Source organism: Macrobrachium rosenbergii, chromosome 37 (assembly GCF_040412425.1).
Source record: "Macrobrachium rosenbergii isolate ZJJX-2024 chromosome 37, ASM4041242v1, whole genome shotgun sequence".
NCBI classification, from domain to species: Eukaryota; Metazoa; Arthropoda; class Malacostraca; order Decapoda; family Palaemonidae; genus Macrobrachium; species Macrobrachium rosenbergii.
The window spans coordinates 33,555,648-33,570,975 of NC_089777.1; the positions used below are offsets into that span (position 1 = coordinate 33,555,648).

The 15,328-nt window shown below is 37.0% G+C and overlaps 1 protein-coding gene across 4 annotated transcripts in view; it reads left to right on the forward strand.

Moving 5' to 3' along the window:
- The window catches only part of LOC136825466 (uncharacterized), a 603,159-nt gene that overhangs the window by 147,319 nt on the left and 440,512 nt on the right, over positions 1-15,328 (forward strand). For 2 of the 4 annotated variants that reach the window (XM_067081961.1, XM_067081960.1), the window contains exon 2: positions 12,997-13,488. The exons of the other annotated variants lie outside the window; for them this stretch is intronic. In XM_067081961.1, the coding sequence (XP_066938062.1) occupies positions 13,349-13,488 (140 nt within the window). In that variant the 5' untranslated portion in view covers positions 12,997-13,348. The remainder of the gene's footprint in view (positions 1-12,996; positions 13,489-15,328) is intronic. 4 annotated transcript variants of the gene reach the window in all.

Consider the following 15,328-nt stretch of genomic DNA (forward strand, 5'->3'; position numbering starts at 1 on the left):
TCGTTTTGCAAAGTCAGATTATATGAATGCTTCCTTTTTTGGGTTTAGGACTACATAATTAGATGAAGTTTTATTAGAATACTACCATCCGTCTTCGTCAGATGTTTTGTGAACCAAGACTGACAGACACAAGCATGCACATCAACACGAGAAACATTACAACTTCTTTTTCCTACTTCGTTTACAGAGGTAACTGAGATTTAGTAACATCAAAAAGCAGGACCCAGATTTTAAAAACACCAAACTCCAGCTTTCAAATAAGTATTTTTTCTCTTGTGCAAGAGTTTTTGAATTACACATTTTGTATTAGTTGATTTAAACCTTGGTGTCCTGCATTACTCATTTTATATTAGTTGATTTAAAGCTTGGTGTCCGGAATTATGGAGCGACAGTGGGAAATTTAAATTGCGTGTATCGGAAAAATAGATTGCACTACGTCCGTACATTCCTTCGCCTGTTCTGTCCATGGGTTAAAAAAAATGGAAAGTACTTTTTAAAGGAAGGTACAAGTGTCTCTTCCTTAATTTTAACGCATATCTACGTTCAGATTAAAGGTCAGTTTTACCGAAATCTCTCTCTCTCTCTCTCTCTCTCTCTCTCTCTCTCTCTCTCTCTCTCTCTCTCTCTCTCGATAAATGTTCTCTGGTATTTCGCAAAATTATTGATCCGCTTCGTAGATATATTTCACGTATAAATCCAGTGTCGCTGTCTTCTTATTTTGTGACGGATTGTTTTCTGGACTTTCTCAAATGATTAAACTGTAGTGTGGCCATATTCTTCCACTTTCACGTCCAGTGTTCCAATTTTTTCAGCAAAGTAGTTTCTGGACTTTCACAAGTTATTAATGTTTCGTAGCTAACCTGCTTAACATGCACATTCAGTATTGCATTTTTGTGGGGGCCAAAGTATTTTCAGGCCTTTCACAGGTTATGAATCCGCTCCGTGGCAATCATCTGTCCAGCGTCATATTTCTTGACCGGGCAGTTTCTCCGGACATTTTCTCTCCCGATTCTTTGCACCTCGCATTCGGCTCGATTTCCTGTTTCGTGTCATTTGTCCCATCCCCAGGAGCCACATTTGGCAGCAGTTTTATTTCTCTTTTGCACCAGGTCTCTCTCTCTCTCTCTCTCTCTCTCTCTCTCTCTCTCTCTCTCTCTCTCTCTCTCTCTCTCTTTTGTTTCCACCGAACGAAATGTGTTGACCTCCACTCAGGAGTTTTATTCCCCAACCGGGCTTCCAAAAATAGCCCTGTCTTTTCCACGAGTGACAATATTAGCCGCTCTCCACCCCCCACCCAAACAACCCATCCCCCCACCCCCATCCACCTTATCCCCCAATTTTTTTTCTTTTTTCGGTATCAGCTGGGTCCCATTCCACCTTCTCCCACGTCTTTATCTGGACTTTATCTCTCTCAGCCATCGTAATGAAAGATAATGTGAGGTATTTTATATAGGTACATAATATTTCCTTACATAGAAAGTGGCCTTGGACATAGATTGTATCAAATTTACATTTACATCAGGCCATTCATCATTCATAGACGCAACTCTACGTCAGAGCAGATGTTAAGTGTCGGCATTGCTTCAAATCCGGAAGTAGCTGGATAAATTTCCATACCTATGCATGAATTAGAAGTACTGGTATCTTTTTTTTTTTTTCTTATTGTGTCTGGAACCATCAGTTCCTGTTTAAAAAGAATGTATGAAATACTGAACAGGATCAAGATATGACTGCAAGGAGTCATTACCTTTGTACTTCGCTCGATTGCTTATCGAAATCTAGATCTTGAAAATTCCCCCACACTTTAAACCATCTCTCTCTCTCTCTCTCTCTCTCTCTCTCTCTCTCTCTCTCTCTCTCTCTCTCTCTCTCGTAAAAGACAGCGGGACAGACAGCTAAAGCTTTCCGTTTAGCTTAGGTACCAAAAAAAAAAAAAGGAAAAAAAGAGAGAGATGGATTTATTGTAAAGAACAACAGACGTGCCTCTTAAAAGAAGGAAGGCAGAAGCCGGCAAAGGGGCTAATGAGAGACAGAGAGAGAGAGAGAGAGAGAGAGAGAGAGAGAGAGAGAGAGAGAGAGAGAGACGGTAGCCGTATCGGCTTCTCTTTTAATTAATGACTATACACGTGTTCCTCGTAAACCCACGATATGTATCAGTCAGACTAAATTAATTGGAAGGCACCGTTGCCTATTCTCACGTACATTGCTCTGTTTGTATACCCATTTTGGTTTTTTAATTCTCCAATGTTTATGTATTATTGTCTTCTTTTTATTTTCATAAATGGCTGTTCTGTTCTTTAAAAGCCTGCTTGTACGTTAGTCTGTTCGTTGTAATAATAATAATAATAATGATAGTAATAATTATAATAATAATAATAATAATAATAATAATAATAATAATAATGAGTTCATTCATTATTTGAAGTCATAATGTGGTAGGTTTGTCTTTTTGAATTTCACCTTGTTTTACCATCACTTTGTTAGTCCCCAGGCTTTTATGCTTGTTATATTAATAATAAATATATAATGATAATCAGTTTATACCTAATATGAAGAAATAACATTATAACAGATCATTCTTTATGAGTTTTTACCTTGAATTTTCTTCATTAAAAAATGCAGTTGTATGAACGCCTGACGGAGCGCGCTTTGCTATGCTATTAACAATGTTGACGAGTCTTGGCAAAGTAATTTGTTTTAAGTGTCTTCTCCATATATATATATATATATATATATATATATATATATATATATATATATATATATATATATATATATATATATATGTTATTTATAAATATGTTTATTATATATATATATATATACATTATATAATATATATGTATATATACATATATATTATATATGTGTATATATATATGTATGTATGTATATATACACATATATGCTAGCTTCATTGTTTGTCGTATTAACACTTCCGAAGGTGATCCGCAGCTAACCTCATAACGATTCGTACTCAAACGAGAACCTTTGTGACTGTGTCCATCATTTGTCGATTTAAATGAGGTAACTGGCTTAGGTTCACAAGATGTAGGTTACTTCATACAATAGGGAGCACCAGAAATGTCGTTCAAGTGAAAGAAGATGAGATAAAGGAATGTTAAGAGAGAAAGAGAGATTAGGTGAAAGGCTGGCTGATGCTTGAGGAGCAGGTGAGATTTAAGATTTAACATTACTCTTGGATTCCTGTTTATTGAAAACTAAAGCGTTAACTGATGTTATTTAAGAAATACTCTGTTTTGAATTAAAACGCTGTTGTAAATTTCAACAAGATTGGGTATGTATGTACATTATGTATTGAATTAAAACGCTACTGTAGAATTGGGTATGTATGTATGTATATTATGTATTGAATTAAAACGCTACTGTTAATTTTGAACAAGATTTAGAATGTATGTATGTATGAATTACGTATTGAATTAAAACGCTACTGTAAATTTCAAGAAGATTGAGTATGTATGTTTGTATGAATGTATGTATTGAATTAAAACGCTACTGCAAATTTCAACAAGATTGAGTATGTATGTATGTATGTATGTATGTATGTATGTATGTATGTATGTATGTATGTATTGAATTAAAACGCTACTATAAATTTCAAGGAGATTGAGTATGTATGTATGTATGTATGTATGAATGTATGTATCGAATTAAAACGCTACTGTAAATTTCAACAAGATTGGGTATGTATGGATGTATGTATGTATGTATGTATGAATTATGTATTGAATTAAAACGCTACTGTAAATTTCAAGGAGATTGAGTATGTATGTACGTATGTATGTATGAATTATGTATTGAATTAAAACGCTACTGTAAATTTCAACAAAGTTAAGTATGTATGTGTGTAAGAATTATGTATTGAATTAAAACGCTATTGTAAATTTCAAAAAGATTGAGTATGTTTATATGTATGAAATGTATGTATTGAATTAAAACGCTACTGTAAATTTCAACAAAACTATGTATGTATATGAATGTCTGTATGTATATGAATGAATGCATGGATATATGTAAATTTTTTGTCTGCGTACTGCCCCCCTGCCGCAGCGACGTAACCTTAGAATGGGTCCTTTGGGTCCGTTATTTCGTCGGCGTGGGGTTTGGTGAGGTCGCATTACTATCGCCCTTCTTGGAACTCTTTCCACAGCGTCGTTTTCTGAAAGTATTTCTTTATGCTCTGTGTATTTGCAGCCCTTCGTATAAAATACAAGTCCATTGCCTCCTTTTTCGTTTGGTTTCACAGCCGACTTGCGGTTGTCCTATCTTCTGAACAGTCGCACTATGACAAGCGTTGTTTACGCTAGTCACGGCTTAAAAGAAATGTGAAATTTTGATATGATATAGTGGAGTGAGCGTTTTAGTCATACGTATTGCAGATTTGTATAATCTTCTCTGTCTCATGTGGTTAGTCAGCAACGTCCCTATCACCCCCTTTTTTATTGAACCACAAACAGATAAGGAAAATAGTGTGGACGGCTGGCAACAATGTATAGTTGCAAGGTGTTTGTATATTTTTAATTTACCGGTGGCTGTTTGTTTATATGTTCAGTGCTTCATTTAATGCATTATCAGGTATATATATTATACCGAATTTCTATCCTTACGTTATTATTACCTACACTTTAGCTTTCGCTTAACTTATTCTTAATACTGCTAATTCTTATGGGTTCCATCATTTAACAAAAGAGAGCACCGAAATTTGAAACACATTAAGATCATGATGATAGAACAAAAGACCCTTTGCACCACTTGTCTCTGCTACCACCACCCGCAAAAGAAAAAACTTACTTCGGTTCAGTAGAAATTATTATTATTGTAAAACATCCTCATAGAACAATCCATTCGGTGACCAACTTTACATGCAAACTTCTTTAAAGTAAGATATCCGTGTGTATAAAACAAAGAGGGTTGGGGTGAGTAAATCATAGATATGTAAGATTCAAAGGGGACAGATTTCAACTTGCATCTACAAACATTCGTGCTTGAGATCAATATAGCCTACAACGTTGGACGTCAAAATCACAACACTATGAATTCCTGAAATAAATTCCTTCTTGATTTTTTTTAGTGATAAAACTGAAGCGCAACACGAACACCCAACGTTCTGATGTATTTTTATAACGAAGTAATTTGCAGTACCCGCTTTACCAAAGTAAGAAAAAAAGATTCTAAATTCGGCAAACGATGTAGAAGCTTTTCATGTCAAAAAAGAGAAAATGTTTTTACGTCTGGACTGCAGATCCTTTTTGAGAGAGCTTTTTATTCCAAAAACGCCCTTCGTTTTCATATTTTTAAGAGTGAATTGACATGTTTTTGTTTCACATTTGAATGTACATGATTTGAATATTGCAGTATTAAGCTAGCAGTATAAAAATATGGGCTTCTGTTGCTTCAGCAGAAGGTATTTGTGGCATAGAAAAGAAGTAAACGTTTTTGAGGGGTCATAATTGTTTAATTCCTAAACTTACAATGCCTTTCAGAAGTTTAAACTCGTAAATTCCTCGGGGAAAAAACAAGAACACTCATTAGGAAGCTTATTTCTATCAAGGCCACTGAAGTATGCACGCAGCTTTGGAATATTTAAAACTCCTGAAATCCGTATATTTATGTTCATATTTTGTGTAAATTAGGAGGAAAACTATTGAACAACATTTGATGAAACTGGACAAACATATTCATTCAGCAGTCTTCACAAGATGGTCATCTTTTTTTTTGAAGTTAGCTCAGATTATAAATGACTTTCACGGCTAAGCCTCTCAGCTCTGAACCAATGTCCCCTTACAGTTAATCATCTCCAGACCTTTGAATGAATATTGTCTGCAGAGTTTCATTAAATTCTGTTTTCCCATTCTTGAGATATCCTGCTACTGCATATTCACATAGACCCGTTTGAAAACATGTTCTCATACAGATGGTAAAGATAATGAATGGAAGAACGTTCATATTATACATTCAATCCAGTTTAGCTGATGTTGCAATTTTTAACACTTGGTGACCTACTGCAGCATTTCTGTCTCTCTTAAGCAGTTTCTCAAGGGAAGGTAATTTTAGTTTTCTGTAAAAGAAAACTATTGTGCCGCCTTTGTCTGTCCGTCCGCACTGTTTCTGTCCGCACTTTTTCTGTCCGCCCTCATATCTTAAAAACTACTGAGGCTAGAGGGCTGCTAATTGGTATGTTGATCATCCACCTTCCAATTATCAAACATACCAAACTGCAGCCCTCTAGCCTCAGCAGTTTGTATTTTATTTAAGGTTGAAGTTAGCCAAATTACGTCTGGCAACGATATAGGACAGGCCACCACCTGGCCGTGGTTAAAGTTCATGGGCCACGGCTCATACATATTATACCGAGACCACCAAAAGATAGATCTATTTTCGGTGACCTTGATTATACGCTTTACAGAAAACTCGATTGCGCCGAAGAATTTTCGGCAAATTTTTATTTGTTTTTGTTGAATACAATACTTAAACCTTGAATGCGCTCTTCCGTCTGATGAGTTTGAGAAAGTTATGAAAAGTGGAATTCTGTTGTCTCTCAGTAATAAGCAATGCGATGAGGACGTCACCTGCAGGCAGAACAGGTAAGGAAGAGCGAAGTTAAGGTGGGGCGATGGAAACGTTGATTTGTTATTGCTTCAGGAAATAACATTTATTCATCAACGAAGAAAACGTACCTCGGATTGAGTCCGGTAATCATTTCCTGTTGACATGCAAAAGTAATATTGATGAAAATAGAATTGGAACGAGAAAAAAATTATATTTTAAAGCTTACCAACTCTCTCTCTCTCTCTCTCTCTCTCTCTCTCTCTCTCTCTCTCTCTCTCTCTCTCTCTCTGGCGTCGTAGCACTGTGATAGCGCCTCTGATTCACAACTAGACGACCCGTGTTCGATCTTCTGAACGGACGAGGAGGGACGAATGGGCATGATCTCGAAAATCCACTGTGCCTCTGAGGAACTAAGCAGTGATTTAGGTACTTAGTTCTTAGTCGACTGTTGTGGGTTACTTCAGGGTAGAGAAAGAGAAAGAGAAAAAGATGAAACAGTTCACTGCTGCGTCAATATTGTATACCATCAAAACGGGAGGGATTGGACGAGGCAGACCTCACCCCAGTAGTGTGAAACCTTTCATAATATATTCTCTCTCTCTCTCTCTCTCTCTCTCTCTCTCTCTCTCTCTCTCTCTCTCTCTCTCTCTCTCTCTCACAAAATGAAAGCAGCTTTGCTTCTGCTGTATGTTTCAGTAGAGGTTTATAAATAAGTCTATTGCTCGCTTGTTGTATTTCCGCAGTTTCGTTAAACGCACACGCTCGTATCTTATACACTGTTTGCCACAACTGATTCCAACTTTGGTTGACTGAATCATTGTAAATGTTGGTGGCGCAATTGCAAAGGTCATCGATATTCAGAGATGTGCATCAAATAAGTATGCTTCATTTGTGGCAGATTAATTGACCCGGTAGGTAGTCGACTGAAGGGTACAAATCAATGTATGGTGTGTTGGTCCTCGTCGACCCAGCTTAGGGAAACGACGCCATTAAGCATGTAAGACTAGTTTTCCTCTGTGAGGGCAGATGTGAGTCCAGCTGTCCCATCCCTTGTACAAGTCGTGTCCAAGAAATGGATGAGTACATTCTGGAACCACCTTGGCATTAGATTATACCCAGTGTAAATAATTGTCAAAGTCACTAGGCGGGTTCAGTTCAACTTTGTGGCTCTTTTAATCTTCCAGAGGTAATGGCGTGATCAAAGTTTAAGTGGCATTAAAGAATCCAGTTTTATAATTTCATCAGTACCGCGCACGGCTTTCAAGTATTATAATTTGATGTGAACCGAGCGCGGATTTCAAGGTGAAATGAAGTTGACGATGACCTCAATGAAACAACAGTCTGAATAGTTCATAAAGGTAGCAAGTGCGTTTGCCCATTGTAGCGCAAATATATCTTCATAAATACAACACAGGTTTGTGAGAACCCAAAGAGATCAGGAGCTTTTCCAGCGAAGTGAAATTATGTTTTCATAGAGTGAGTTTCTGTCAGACTCAGGCGTTAAGACATCGCATTTAGCATCACGTAAGTTCAAACGTTATTGGACTCCCGAGTATTCAAGCAACGGAAATTAGTAATATGTTATAAAGCCTGCGAGACTGATTAATCATTTTCACTCTAATACCTCAGCACGATTGAGACGTTGTCCTAGTATTCGACCTTCACAGAGATAAACTTACGAGGGGAACATTAATACCAACTGCACTAGTCGTTTTCTTATCATTTCATGGTGCTTTGCATATCCGAAATACTCTCCGTGTTAATGAATGGATCTCTGAAGTTATTATCCTTGACAGTTTAGCCAGAAAATGTATTTTGTGGCCAAGTTGTCGAGAATAATAACTTCAGAGATCCATTCATTAATGCGGAGAGTATTTCAGATACGCAAAGCACCGTGAAATGATAAGAAAACGTCTATTGTAATTAATATTGATATTAATTTATTATTCACGACGTACCTTTCCGAGCATGTTACAAGAGGGGATTAATCCAAGATAATGGCAGACATTCTCGTGAATTAAACTTCAACCATAATAGTTCTTTTCACGAAGCAGTGCTGAGACTATATCGAAAAGAGCTGATTAAAATTTGATGTATATAGCTGCCAAAACAAGGAAGATCTTAAGATCGTACTGCTTCAGAAAATGAGAGGGAAATTGAACTTATTCCTATTCGAAATGAGATCAGTTACTCAGGCCTAAAAACCATTTCAAAATATCGTTATCACAGTTATAAACACACACACACACACACACACCAGACGACCTGATAAACAACATGGAAAAATATGAAGCAGAATACCCTCAGTACAATGCTGAATATGTGAACAATTTATCGCTGTTCAAACTCTAAAAATATTCTTTTAACTCTTGATTCAATTCTGTTGTGCATTGATGGTATTCTATGTTACCTCGGGGAGGAAAAGTCTATAGCGAGCTGTGATATCAAGAAATGTCCCTGTTTCATTTTATTCTGTTAATCTTTATTTTTACTTTATTCTTTCCCTTCTTCTCTGGTGTCCTCCAGCCACCCCAACTCCTCTCACTTGGCTGGCAGCTGGCTCTTTTCTGTCCCACCCAGCTGAGGCCCAAGTAACCGAAGTCATTAATTTAATTTTATGTGTCAAGAAAGTGGTTATTTTGTATGGTTTTTCACTTATTCTTTTCTGATTACGAAATTTTTAAACTACAGTAGAGGGAAGAAAGCTGAATTTTTGTTTGTTTTATTTTCTTAATGTTATTTGTTATTTTAAATGAGAAAATTTTCTTGTTCTATCTTGGTCCTATTTGCTATTACATTACGTCACGAAGATACCTATTCATGAGAAGAAAGTCGTAAAGACTTTTATTCAAAGGGAGAAAAGACAAAGAGCATTATGCTGGAACAAGTTGAACGGAACATTACTACTGGCAACGGAAGAATGCAGAAATTTATTCTTAGAATCATGATGGATCACTGTGATGACAGTGCGCATAAAATGGAGTAACCAGAACCCTTCCATTATCATATCGATTCATAATCACGAGGCATTACCTTCAAAGACAAAAGAACGAGTATCCGATAATGTTTTCAGCTGGGCTTTTGTCTCGCGTTGCACCAAGCATGCATACCTAAGTGTAAACGACATGTATGGCTAGGTGATTGATGGCCTGCGAATCTAGTTATGTATGAGACATGCATGGCGATGTGCTCAGCCTAGGTTGCATGTTTGCATTGGCACATGTGTCTGACTTGTTGATCAATATTTCTATTTTTTGCTTGCTTAATCTAATCTCTCGCTCTCTGTCTCAACACACACACACAACAAAGGCAGAAATGCATATTGGGAATTACCCCGTAGGGGGTTAGTGCCGTCAGTGCACCTCACGTGGTGCATTGTAGGCATTACTTAAGGGTCTTTGCAGCCTCCCTTCGGCCTCTAGCTGCGGCGTCTTTCATTCCTTTTACTGTACTTCCGTTCATATTATTTCTTCCATCTGACTTTCCACCCTCTCTAATGATTGTTTCTTAGTGCAACTGCGAGGTTTCCCTCCTGTTACACCTTTCAAACCTTCTTACTGTCAGTTTTTCCATTTCAGCGCTGAATGACCTCATAGGTCCCAGCGCGTGGCCTTTGGCCTAAATTCGATATTCTATTCCATTTTAGGAATTAGAGGGTCGACACGTTCTTGTGGTAAACTGAACATGCTGAAATTCCCAAATCACACGATAGAAAGTTGGGCAAACAAGTGCACACAAACAAATAAAACACGAAAATAGGCTTGTGAGTGTAGATAATTTCCGAAGTATAGAATAACTAAGTCAGATATAGCCCATTATAAAAGGATGACTTTTCTTTCAGTTTTATTGGGCACTAGATAAGGTCTGTTCTCGAACCACTTATCATCCGTAGTCGTCTTTCTCCCTCTCCATATTTTTGCTTCCGTTAGGCCTAATCTAGATAAAGGTATCGAGTTACCCGTTCCGTCGGCCTTTTTCATTTTATTTATTTGGTCTTTTTTTTTTTTTTTTTTTTTTGAAGCAAAAATGCCTCATAATGATGGAAAGATTTGGCTGTCTTGACCATCTCTGATTTCTTTATTTTTATTTTTATTTTTATGGACGGAGATATATTGTTGCAGGCTGTTATTCCCTTTCCTGTTCAGCATTTAAGTTTTGAGTCTTATTCTCTTGTTGTTTTTCCACCCTCTTTCATAACTTCTCTACGATTCTCTATGATTTGTTTAGCTTTTTTAGAACGCCTTTTCTCTTGGCCTTCTGCCAGACTTGAATCTTCCAGCTATTATGAGTTGGAGACAACGAAGGTGATTTTAAATTTATTTATCCACTTCTTCCTCTCCTTGTAGCTCGAAATGAGGTGTTCACTGCGGCGTCGATGACCTTTGTTGTTGTGACGTCAGTTCATATAAACCAATCAGTTGGTCATTTAACGAGAACGGTTCTTTTGGAAGGTGGTGAAAGATGGTCGGGCCGAATCCGTTTTTGCTCTTTGGTTTCGTCATCTTCGGCTGTCACTGTCGTCTTATATTAATGGTCATTGTAATTGAAAGGGATTATTGATATCTTTAAAAGCATGTGCCTTTTGAAGAAATTTTAGTTTTCTGTAAAAGAAAACTATTGAGATGACTTTTTGCCTGTCCGTCCGCCCTCAGATCTCAAAAACTACTGAGGCTAGAAGGCTGCAAATTGGTATGTTGATCATCCACCCTCCATCAAACATGCCAAATTCAAGTCCTCTAGCCTCGGCAGTTTTTATTTTATTTAAGGTTAACGTTATCCATAATCCTACGTCTGAAACCGCTATAGGTGCCAACAACACAGGCTATCACCTGGCCGTGGCTGAAAGTTCCTTGGGCCATGGCTGAGAGTTTCATACAGCATTAAACGCTGTAAAGAAAACTCGATTGCACTGAAGAAATTTCGGCGGATTTTTTACTTGTTCTTGTGTGTGTGTGTGTGTGTGTGTGTGTGTGTGTGTATACAGTCAAGATTGTGGGGATTTTTTTTACTCCAGCGGAGTTGATATCCATTGACTGTTGGGTGGACTGACGGGCAGTAGACTGGTAAGGATCTACAGCTTAGCAAACGTAAGCTAATAACTGCACCACTCAGTCACGGCACCCACTTTGTCTTAATGCCCCTTACAAACAATTGTCAAGTTTCGTATTTATTCCAGTGCTTCAAAGAAACGATTAAGAAATGTTAGAAATTCATAACTGCGTGCAAGTGTTATTTGTAATGTAATCCCATACCACCCAGTAATGTTGTTACTTCATATCTCAGCGACTGAGTGAACGATGCGCGATTTAAAGGAGGAATATTGACATTCAAAACAGTGCAAAAATGACTGGTCTTTCATGTGTTATATCAGTTTTATCACTGATGCAAACACCTCTTCAAACACTTCAGTTTTCATTTTCATCTTTCACACGAACCGTTTCTATTAGTTGCTTTCTCTGTATCTGTCATAAAAGGATTATTTAAGCAGTTCGAAAGTTCAGGTTGTTTGTTTGTCTGTCGGTCTGTCGACCTCCATTCCTTCCCCAGCTCGGAAAACAGCGACACTTTAGTTTAGAGAACGCCACCCCACTGATTGCCATTAGTCCCACAAGCATGTGCCATAGCCTCGGCCTACCGAGTCGTACAGCGCGCACAAGTTGATGCCACCACTCTCCCGTCCGTCATGAAAACAATGGTACTTTTTAAATCTTAAAAGTAACGGGAACCCCTCGTGTGTCGACGGCTGCCTAAGACTTGGTTTCAGCTGTCAAGGTATACGGTTCATTTTGGACTGCGGAAGTTGTAAAGTAGACAAACAAACAATCTTGAACGTGTTTAACGAGGGAAGAACAGAATTTAGGGTAATGGCACGGTTGCCAAATGGCGAGGAAGGAACTTAGGAATAGTTTCCTGGGAACTGGAGCTACGAACTACGGGGAGAGAGAACACAAACAAAGACATTAATGACAATGCAGTATTAGAAGGGGTCTGAAAAGAATAAGAAGAAGGAAGAAGGGTAAAAATGTCTCTTGGATATGAGATGGTGAAAGTTTCTTAGATGTGGGTGATTAACAAATTCTCTTCGATTTGTGTAAATAAAAGATTAAAGACTTCAGTGAAGGGGAATGTAGTTATGGGTGGATATAATTACTGTCAGTTGCTGGGCTGTTATGAAAATATTTTGAATTTTATTGGATGTGCTTCCAGTAACGATGAAGAGTCAGAAGTTTTGTTGTCATGTGACAGATCATCATTCAGAAATATTTTCGTAGTATAGGAAATTATGAATTTTATTTTTTATCATAACACGATTTTTCTATTAAGTAACATCTTGTTAGATGTTACTTTCAGTAACAATGCATGACCCCATATTGACTTCAGATGGTATTTATTTTGTGTCGTTTAACAATTACCTCAATGTTACAGGCATGTGTAATTTTAATGAATAGAAATTAAATTAAATTACCAGTAGAGTCCCTGTCATAATTTTGTTTGAGTATATTATAAAATGGCAAAGTGAAATTGAACTAGTAAAACCTAGATAAAATGGAGAAGTGAATATGTGTGGGATACCTTTAGTGTATCATAGCACCTGTAAATATGGACAGTGAAAAGATAATAAAATCAAGAACATGTTAAAATCAAACATTTAACTCTCACTCAGTAAATTGTATGTAAAAGTGTACACAAGAATTAAGACAAATATTTGATGGAAATGGAAAGCATTTCGATTTACAATTCATACCGAAATTGAGGGGATGACGGTCACCTGGTTGTGATGTACGGCGATCCAAAATCCCTGGAAGAGCCTGTGACTTGTGGTTGCGGGGGATTGGTCCGCAGCCCCGGACGTCACAGGCGAGACAACCAATCACAGCCCGTCTCGCGACTGTACTTCGACTACATCCGCGTACCAGAGTAAGTTTTCGGTTTGCATTAGCTTTGCTGTTTGTAAAATTATGTACAATGTACAAATTGTATGTTAAGTTCAACAGTCTTTTTGAGTGCCCGTTTCAGAGTAATTTTTTTATAATATTTAAATGTAAATATGTATTTTTTCATCTGCTATTATGTTTATTTGTAAAATTAATACATCTTTCAAGAGTATGCTGTTTTTTCTTCTTGTTCGTGGTTGTAAAAATTAAGAACTTTGTAGTTTACAACGAAGTTAAAAGAGCATAGTTTTGCCGTAGACTTTATCTAATTGTACTTGAGGGCGTCTCTAGTACAGTATATTTCTTCCATGCTAGAATATCATTTTGTATCTAGTTTAATTTAATCAAATTTCTACTAGTCTTTCCTCATGTTTATAACGATGTTTCCCCTTACAAGAGCAGTTTAAGTAGAATATGAATTGTAATGGGATCTGAGGTTATGAATCCTGATTTTACATAAGGAGTACACAAATTCATTTGAAGGTAATGTAAATTATTTTTTGACAGCATACCTGTTGTTTTCATTTTCTGCAACATTTATTTCATGCAACACTTACTTGCCAACCTTTAAATATTATCCTTGGTCTGATAATTCAAGGGTATTCTAACTGACAGTTTGTATCACTTGAATTGCCCCATAATTTTGAAGGAACTTGATAATTATGCGGGTTTGTTTAATCTGTTCCTAACTTATAGAATAGAACTGGAAATCAACATTCCTTATTAGATTATGTTCATGCTTGTTTACACTGGGACAAATAGTAAAAGTCTTTACTACAGAAGTAGGTTTTGATCCCAAAATCTGTCCATTGTCAACCCCTCTCTCCTTGTGAGAAGAGGCAGAGATTTATGTTACCATTTTCTATCTTTTACAGAGATTCTTCATGGACAAGTGCTTAGTGTATTTCTTATATGCGGTCATAAATAATAAAAAAAAAAAAAACTGCTCTGCCTGGGAGGTATCTTATTTCGGACACTAGTCCAGTCTCAATATTCCCGTTGGAAGATGCCTACTGAACCCAAAGAATTGTAGTATTATTCTCATTCAGCTACCTTTTTTGCCCTTTTGAGAATAAATGACAAGACTGATAAGGTTTATTTACATTTTAAATTTTTCAGCAAGTAGCAGTTCCCCTTTATAGGAAAAATTTGAGGGGAAAAGACACGCCAGCAGTCGTTGCCACCGATATTCCCTTTACTTTTTAACCATGGATGAATTGCTCATGAAAGCAGGATCACTTTTGCTTCATGTGTCTCACTTATCTCATTAGCATCTCATCAACACCTTTTATTTATATACTGTTCCTTTGAACTCAACCCTTCACATTCTTCCAGTCTTCATAGCTCTCATGCTATTAAAATTGCGAAGTGGTGATAGAGACTCAAAAAGTATTGAAAACAAAATCAGACCTTCATTTTTTTGAAGCTTGATGCAGCCGGTAGAGATTAAAGCTAAGTTTTCCAAAATCTCAGGTTTCCACTTGGTTATCCACTGAAAACGGTACGCTCCAAGCAAGTTATGATTGAAGATGGATGTTGTAACGCCTATAACTCACTGTAACTATGAAACAGAGATCAATTTTTATGAAGAAAAATGATGGTATCGAGGGAGGTACAAAGATATTGTGTGGGCATACAGCCGTCCTCTCAAGCCTTGAGCTGTTTGCACAGCCCCTGTTCCAATTGCTTTCAGTACTGCCTTTGACCTTGTCAGCCACAATTTTTTATTTATTATAAGCTTTGTACATCATTGCTGGAGACTGTTCATCTTATCCTTTTCACAATTTTATTTTATTATATTTTTTAAAGGTTTCTAATAGCGC